General features: G+C 39.6%; 1 protein-coding gene across 1 annotated transcript in view; it reads right to left on the bottom strand.

Annotated features, from left to right (window-relative positions):
- Positions 1-328: 328 nt before the first annotated feature.
- The window catches only part of LOC102009234 (prolactin-like), a 55,649-nt gene continuing 47,117 nt past the window's right edge, over positions 329-8,860 (bottom strand). The window contains exon 5 of the mRNA XM_005413946.1: positions 329-520. Coding sequence (XP_005414003.1) covers positions 329-520 — 192 coding nt within the window. The remainder of the gene's footprint in view (positions 521-8,860) is intronic.

The following is an 8,860-nucleotide window of genomic DNA, read 5'->3' as shown; positions in this document are numbered from 1 at the left end:
CAAAGAAACACACTAGTTGCCTTTGAATATTATGACAATGCCAATAAAATTACTATTTTTTTTTTTTTATTTTCTAAGAGGAGACATCTTGGGGCTGGGGATTTAGCTCAGTGGCAGAGCACCTGCCTAGCAAGTGCAAGGTCCTGAGTTTTATTCCTGGTTCTGGAAGAAAAACAAAAACAAAAATAAAGAAAAAATTTTTAAAAACAGGAAGAGACATCCATCCTTCAAAGACAATCATGCCTTAAGACTATATAAATACAAAATAACCATTCCAAATGATGCATCATTAGAAAAGTTTTCAGAAACAAAACCAATGCATATGGAACTACCAGGTGTCTTCCTCAGCAGCTTGGCACTGCAGGAACAAGAGAAGAAAGTCAGTCTTTCGTGCATCAATGACAAAGCAGTGGAGCGTGTTACAAACAGTGAACAGGTGAGTTTTCTCATCAGGTGACTGCGGGGATTCCTTCTCCAACCACAAAGAGAAGTCCACCTTGTCTAGGACTTCAACATCGGTCTAGAGACCAGAAAGAAGGTCGCTTTTAATGACATTATTAATATTTCTCTATCCTTGCCTCTTTAATTATTAAATTGAAACGGATAATAATGGAACTTTTAAACTTTCCCCAATTGTAAGTTGTCATTCATCTTCTCCAGCACCTCATAAACCTATTCGTATCTAAAGCTACACACACAACATATGTATCATTTTTTCTGACATGAAAGTGATCACAGGGGATTAGTGTTCCTGGAAAGCAGACAGCTTGAGATCCAGGAGGTTGGCACTTGAGTATAGATGTGGATTTGACTAAGGCACAATGCAGAGGTTCCTGCTGTAGCCTAAATTGACCCTCCCAGCCAGCAAACTTCAGTTGCTGTCAGTTACCTAGGTAACAGTTCTTGTTAGAGTTCCTGTTACTCCTGTTTCTTAGAAATGGCTGGTTGCTGTGACACAGAGCTGGTCACTATGATGCGTATCGTAAGAACCAATCAAAGACAGCCAAGTGCTCTGCTTCTTCCTTGTAGACCCCATAAACCCTCCCTCCCTTGATTCCTTGTTGTTACCACCTGAAATTAAACAAATCTGCCTCCAAGTCCTGGGTGATGTTTCTGGTGTTTCTGTTTGCCGCTGCAGTTCCATTCTTGCACTTAAGGAACTTTTGCTTTTCTTGACACGTGTTGCTGGCACTTGCCTTGTATTTCACTTCTGCTGATAGCTCAGCATTTAATTTTTGATGCATTGAACAGGATCTGTTCTGCATAATGTGACAGCACTGAGATCCTGGAAAGGTTGAACTTTGCGATTAGAGCTTAAAGGTGCTGACAGTTGAGTCATGACTGACAAAAAACGTCAAAGTCTCTCATTCCACGTAGGAAAAGTCCCTTCCCAATGAGAAGCAGCTGGTTTCCTCTGAGCTCCCTGCAGTGGGAGTTCTTGGGGAAAAATGTGTGTAAAGAGGGTCCTGGCAGTTGTTGACCATGGTGAAGACTGCTGGGGGATGGGGAGAGACTGTGCTCAGCAAAGCACTGCACAGTGAAGAGAGATCAGAGGGTCCCTGTGCCCTCCATCAGCCTGTGGGAGCTGGGAGACCCTCAGATCCCAGAGCCACAGTAACACTGTGCTGCCTCTGAGGAGGTCAGCTCATTTCCAGAGCTACGGGGTGCACATCTGGGATAAATGTAGACTCTGGTCTGCTGAACTTTCTCCTAAACATTGAGAATATTTTCTAATGAAATTTGAATCATGTGTCTTTATATTTTAGCTACTTTTACATTTTTTTTTCTTTTAGGACTTGAACCAAAGCGTTCCTGCAAAAGTAACAAGTTATTCATCATAATATAAAAGATTTTGGTGAAAGGGACATAAAACAATGAATTTTAGAACAAATTAATTACCTCAGGAAGTGTGCTCAAAGTAAAAACGAAAATAACTTGAAATTTTGGTGTTTCTTTCCTATGTTCCAGAGTTAATACAATCTTTTTTTCTTGTGTTACATAAGATTTTTATATAAAAGCATCGTGAGACAACAGGTACTTAGGAAAAACATAAATATACAAGTGCTTCTCTTAGTACTTCTAGAATCATATATCTTCATGTAATACATTGTTTCAGAGAACTTTAAAAGGGTGCTTAGGTGTTCTTTCGCTAATGTTAGACTTTTCCAAGAGGAATGGAGATACATATTGAAAACAGCAATTCAGTCTAAGTGTGACAAATTATTTCTGAAGTTTAAATGTGGTAACATAAACAATCATTTGGGAACAGAAAGAAAACTGAAACATAAGATGAATTTCTTCAAAATGTAATGTAAGAAAAATTCAATAATACAATTAGCTCTTCTTTTTTGATGCTCTAACAGCTAGTGTCTGTGGGGCAGTGCTGATGATGGGGTTCCCTCAGTCTACTCTCTTGGGGTGTGGAGGAGGAATCCTCATATGATCATCATATGTTTTGATTATTTTTCTTCTCTCCCAGTGATCCTCTGCTCTGAGGAGAACAGTGAAAGAACATGACCCAAAGTCCTGTGAGATTGTCCTGAGGTTCTTGAAGAAATATTCTTTTGCAGTTATTCTGCTCTGATTTTCTTTCCTTCAAAATGATTACCCTCTGACTTTATGAAGGGGCACATCCTTGGGGACTTTGAGACAGTGCAGAGAAGATGACCCCTGTCACTTCCCTTACTTAATCCCTCACACTCCTTTACTTTAGAAACCACACTGTGGCTGGCTGAGGCTGTTCAACTGTTTCATGGTGGACAAGAAGATGGAGCATTTCACCTAGATGTGGCTCCAGACATGCAAGGTACTTCCAAACATTCTCACATGGAAGGAAATTCATCACTAGAAATGCACGGAAGCATCAAAAGACTACTCACCGGGCTACTTGACGTGTGAATGATTGAAGTTGTTGGTGTTTTAATGAAATAACCCTGTTTTTGCTTGAGAGGAAAGAATGGAATTTTGGCAGGCAGTGTGCTTCCAGGCCCAGGTGCAGTAAGGGTTCTCTCCAGGAGAGCAGGTAGTGAATCACCACGTTAATAAGGTCCTTTGGCTATGCAGCCATTTTGGAGCAATTCCCCGCAAATTATAGGCAAGACACAGCTAAGTGAGTTGTAGGAGACTTTGGCTCAGGGAGGAGGAAGTAACACATGAATTTGCTATTCTGGTGTGCATGTAAAATTTTTTGTGTAGATGATAGAATTTCTAAAAAATATATAGTTAAACATTTGGCCCACACTGTGTTGCAGTTAAACAAAGAAAATGACCATGGAAATAAATACTTTTTTCTAATGAGAGTTCAAATCGATATCAGTAAATGTTGTTTCCTATGAAATACTCTCAATTAATTTAAAATAGTGCTAAGAGTTTCTCCTTCTGAGGGATTCTTGAGAGACAGGTATTAACTATAAAATGGTACAGCTGAGATAAATGACAGGGCTGAATGTGGAGAGTTTGTTTCATCAGGACAGAGTGCAGAGTTGCAATTGTGAGAACCGAGACTCCATACAGAACAGGACAGCACCGCGGGGAGACTTTCAGTTGTGACATGGAGGAGGAGGAAAGCATTGAGGGCAGGGTGAAGAAGTCGCGTGTGAGAAGCACAGGCAGAACCAAAGCAGAGAGCTGAAAGTGCAGGAGAGATGGCGCAGATCAGACAGGGGCAGGCAATGTAAACACCACAAGAGCAGGAGGCCCAGGTAACTTGCAGTCAGAAACCATGAACAGGCACATCTTACATATGTACTGGAATATCTAGTTCAGTTCAGACTTCATAGGGCATAATACATTCAACCCCAGGCACAAGGAATTCTTGAAAGTAACATGATCTGCACGGTCAAGTTCTGGTTCCAGTACAATCTTTACTTAACTTTGATTCTGGGGTACAGTTTACAAACTACTTAGTGCTCCTTTTCTTTGGCTGCATACTACTCTTCCTCCCTTTCTCTCTGCCGGTGTAATGGCTGTTAGCCACTGATCGCAGAGGCTCGTCGATTCTGGGGGATGACAAAGCCAGTGCAGCGCTTCAGCCGCTCCCCTGGAGCTGGCCTAAGGACTCACTTGCATCAGCCTGGCCTCTTCCTTCACAGCTGGAGCTGGGATATCAGCTGTGTGGCACCTTTTTACGGCTGGCATGAAGAAGGAGTGCTCAGAATACTGTTTCATGTGAAAATGATGAAGAAAATTTCAGTAGTATGGTTTTGTGAATTGAAAACATGAATCCTTTACTAAAATAGGAATACATTTGGTGGAAGTGTATTTTTTTTTAAATGTGAGAGATACAGAAAAACTGAATCTACAGAATTTTGCAAGTAACTTTCTAACCTGGCATTTCACAGTAGCACTGAAATCTCACTGTTTTACACATTTTTAAACTCTCCATATCTTCTTTCTTATGCCTTTCTTGTCCCACCCTTTCTTGAAATGCTCACTCTGAAAGTAGTATGAACTACAAAGCTGTAAGTACTTTAATTATCACTTTCTCTAGTATTTGACTTACAAGCACCCTGCATATGCACATGTATCTCTCTATTTAATCTCTTTCTTTAGGGAAGAAAGTGAAATTCTTCCTTAAATAATGATTAATAATTGTGTGTATCAACTACCTCTTAATTCATAAACATGAGCATCATCGCTTTTGTCATAAATTCAAAACGCAAAATTTTTGTTGTGACAAGATACAGGATAAAGAGTAGCAAAACACCATAAGAAATTGTAAATATTAGATTAAGGTGAAAACCAAGATAATTACAGTGAGTAGTATTAAGTCAAAGCTGTGAAAATTTAAAGGCACCGGATGTTTTGGAAGACACAAGATGGCCATTGGGAATTGGAGAAATGATAAGAACAGATGTGAACACAAAGAGCTGTGTGGAGAGTGTGTGTTGTAACCCTGGGCCTCACTGTCTATGGGGGAACTTGGCTGTTCTAAGTTGTTCCTAGTTGGCTGCCTGCTATGTATGAGAGGACAGATGACGTTCAAAGTACCTATGGAAGACGTGAACTTTGTCCTCTTACGAGTTAGCCTATTTTTTCAAATTATAAAGTCCATTCTGAAAATCACTGAACAAAGATTTCAAGAATCTGGAGGTTTCTAAACTCTATTAATTTGGAATTTTATTCCTGTGAGATGACTTTCATTTAGTTAAATCTGCTCAATCCACCCGCTCACTGCAGTCTTTCTCATCTTTCAGATATCAGCTGTGCACTCAGTGAGGAACACCCATGGACTGGCCCCTCAGTGAGTGAGCAGGAAAGTGGTGTCCTTCCTCACCCCAGTTAAAAGCTATACGTCAGAAGGATAAAAACTTAGAAGTTATAGGTTGTATTGGATTTTTAAAAAATCATTAATTCTTTTAAAATCTGAGATTTCATAAAATTTTCCTTCCTCCTTCTTCCATGATTATGGTCCAATATTTTTAAATGTTAGTATGTGTTATTAGACATGTGATTGCTTATTTCTTCTAGTTTATGTTGTAATGTAGGCCAATCATACTACCAATTAGTCCATTTGGGAAGATAGAAAAGGTGAGGTACTTACAAATTCCCTCAACACTTCTGAAGCATGAATGTATCTGATGTGAGATATATAGGTTGCAATATCGTACAGGTCCTGGAGGATCTCCTGGCATCTAGCACCTTCCAGACAGGTGGGATGGGAGTCCACATTCTGGCACAGGAGCAGGGTTGACATGAACGTGACCAGCAGAAGGAGGGACCCTGTTTCAACAAAACCAGAAGCATCTGGAATGATTTAATTGGTGAGGTTATCACAAGCCATCCTGCCCAGGTAAGCCTTGTGTATGTCCACTGCCTCCAAGGCACAATTTGGTGCTGTAAGAGCTCAGGTAAGAAAGAACCAACACCTTCCACTGTGCCCCTGTAGGTGAGCTACATTTTCACAGATAGAGGTGGATGATTCCTGCATTTTCACAGTACCCCTGCACATACCTCTGTACCATATAAATAGTTGGAAATTAAATTAAATGTGATTCCAGACTTTTAACGCATGGACTTAAATAATTTAGTGTACTGGAAATGTCTGCAGCTGATCAACAGTAAGATTCTCCAGGAAACTGTACTTTTTAAATTTATTCATAGATACGAGCATCTGAAACGTGTAAATGGGAAGACCACATTTTATCTGTATGTTTCCCCTTCATACTTGATAAAAAATAAACATAGGACTACTTGATTAGTGATATTGGTTATGAGGAGAATCCTATCATAAAAATGATGCCATGGCCTGAATCGGCTGACTCACCATAATCACTTCATGCAGTTGCTCCACACTTTGCCAATAATATTAGATATTTTTCTAACTTTAAACTTTAGGATAAGCTGGGCAGACTGATTAAGGCTTTGTAACAGTCATTAGCTATATTGAAACTGAAGCTTAGGAAAGTTAAATGATTTTCCCCAAGTCCTATCACTAGAAGGTGCAGGAGGCAACACACCCACACCATGGCCTTGCTCTTCAGTCCTCACACCGTGCACACCTCTGGGTCTCAGTCCGCACCTGTGCAGCAGGGGCCACATCAGCAGCCATGGGCCACAGAGCCTGCACAGGTTACTGCTGTACTTGAGAAGAGCGGCACTGTTCATTTTCATCCAAAGTGGATAAGGAGGTCAAAGCAGTTAGGCTATGTTTTCAAATTATAAACTCCATTCTGAAAATCACTGAACAAAAATGTCAAGAATCTGGTGGTTTCTACAGTCTATTAATTTGGGATTTTGTTCCTCTGAGATGACTTTCATTTAGTTAAATCTCCTCAATTCACCTGTTCACTGCAAAGTCTTTCCCATCTTTCAGATATCTGCTGTGCAGTCAGTGAGGAATGCCCATGGACTGGCCCCTGGGTGCATGAGCAGGAAAGCGGTGCCCTTCCTCACCCCAACTAAAAGCCATTTGTCAGGAGGTTAAAAATTTACCTTTTCAAAAAACTTGCTTTTAGCTTGCTTTTCATTTTTAAAGTCATTGGCTTGAATAACACTAAGAAAGCAGCATAAAATGCACCTTGGCCATTATTCCTGCAACATGGCTTCAGACTTGAAAGTTTCATTAGGTTCATTCAAGTTGGTGAAAACATGTAATAGATCAGGGAACAATAAAATGTTATTTTTGACCTTCTGGAATTCAAATAAATAGCACATATTGGCTGTTAGGCCCAAAGTAGCTCAAACTCAGCATTGTGGCTTTTTTGCTAGATATTTTCTTGTTCTGCGGTCTGTCCTGCGAGTTGGACCGTGCTTACTAGGACCCTGTTCTCTATGCAGAAAATACTGATAGCACCCTACCTGTGCCTCCATGACCTCCAATAATACACTGCAAAACTTCTGCTTTTGACAAATGTCTTTAGAAGAAAGGAAGGTGACTAGGAAGAAAGATGGGTCTTCACACTTTGCTGATAATATTAGATATTTTGTCCCTAGTCAATAATATTAGATATTTGGTCCCTAGCCATTATTATTGGCTAGGAGAATCCACCATTTGAAGATCACTGAGTCACTTTATTAAACCCTGTGTGACTCCTTTACAGATAAATAATAATGCCTCTTCCACACCTACATGCAAAATCTTTTGATATTAGCTAATATTTTTTTCTAGTAACCTACACAAGACAGTCCATGATGCCAACAACCCCCTGCATCGCTGCACATAACTTTCCCCTTGAGGTCCACGGTGGTGAGCAGGACAGCAAGCACACCTCACCAGCAAAGGGCAGTCTGTGTCAAGGGCAAGATCAGACGTCAGTTTTCAACGTTGGAAACTGTCATGAACGCATTTAATCAGATATTCTCCTTTCTTTGTTCAACTCTAGTTCCATCATCAAGATTACCCCCATAACTCCATACAGCAAACTTTATTTTACTTTTCACTCATATTTAGGAAGATATACTGACCACCAATGAGGGATTTTTGTTTTTGTTTTTGTTTTTGTTTTTGTTTTTGTTTTGCTCCGGTACCGGGAACCAAACTCATGACTTTGCGCTTGCCAGGCAGGCGCTTTTGCCGCTGAGCTAAATCCCCAGCCCCCAATGAGGGATTTTGATATTTTAGTCCAAGATGAATTGAGAGAGATGATAAAGGTGAGCTTTTGAGATTTGTGTGAATTGGAGGATCTGCAAAAATTTGAAGTCATTTACTGTAAGTATTAATGTAATTTCTGTGCATTTAAAAAAGTACATAGTATTTTATTTCTCCTAGGAAATAGTCTCTTTATTGTCAGTTATAAAATTTCTGCTTCTAGAGTGATGGATGAATTAAGTTTCAAAATGTATCCACATCATGAGACATACAGTAAAAAGTATAGAATGTTAATATCTCTAAAATAAGATGCTTTCCTTTCTCTGTTTTTCTTGGATTTATGCCTTCTATCTTCTCTTCTTCAAAATGAAATATCTGTGTGGTAACTTGTTTAGTAGTCTGTATTTTCATCTCTTTCCTATGTTTTTTTTTTTTATTTTAAAGAGAAAAACATAACAAAATAACAACAATGAATACAAAGCTCTATTATTATTCCTAGAATACAGATTAAGAAAGTGACTTGGGGAAACTGCATAGAAATGTATAAATTTAATTACTCTATAGGCGAGTTACATCCTCAAAGGTTGTTGGTTCAAGAGGCGTAGGCAGGTATGTGCAGATGGCAGAATAATAAGTCATTTAAGGTGTGCTGATGTGCACTTATGTCCGAGATGTACAGACACTGCTTTTGAACTCCGTGAGTTTCATTTTGGTGGTAGTGCATAGCCCTTTCTCAAAACCTCAGGACGTTTACTACAGATACCAAGTAGATAATGTAGTAATCCAAATCCTAGCCAATGATTTCTACCATTCTGAAGGATATAGCAGGGT

Source organism: Chinchilla lanigera, unplaced genomic scaffold (genome assembly GCF_000276665.1).
Source record: "Chinchilla lanigera isolate Chin_1 unplaced genomic scaffold, ChiLan1.0 scaffold00175, whole genome shotgun sequence".
Lineage (NCBI taxonomy): Eukaryota > Metazoa > Chordata > Mammalia > Rodentia > Chinchillidae > Chinchilla > Chinchilla lanigera.
The sequence above is the reverse complement of the archived record's forward strand: the minus strand, read 5'-3'. Positions and strand labels throughout refer to the sequence as shown.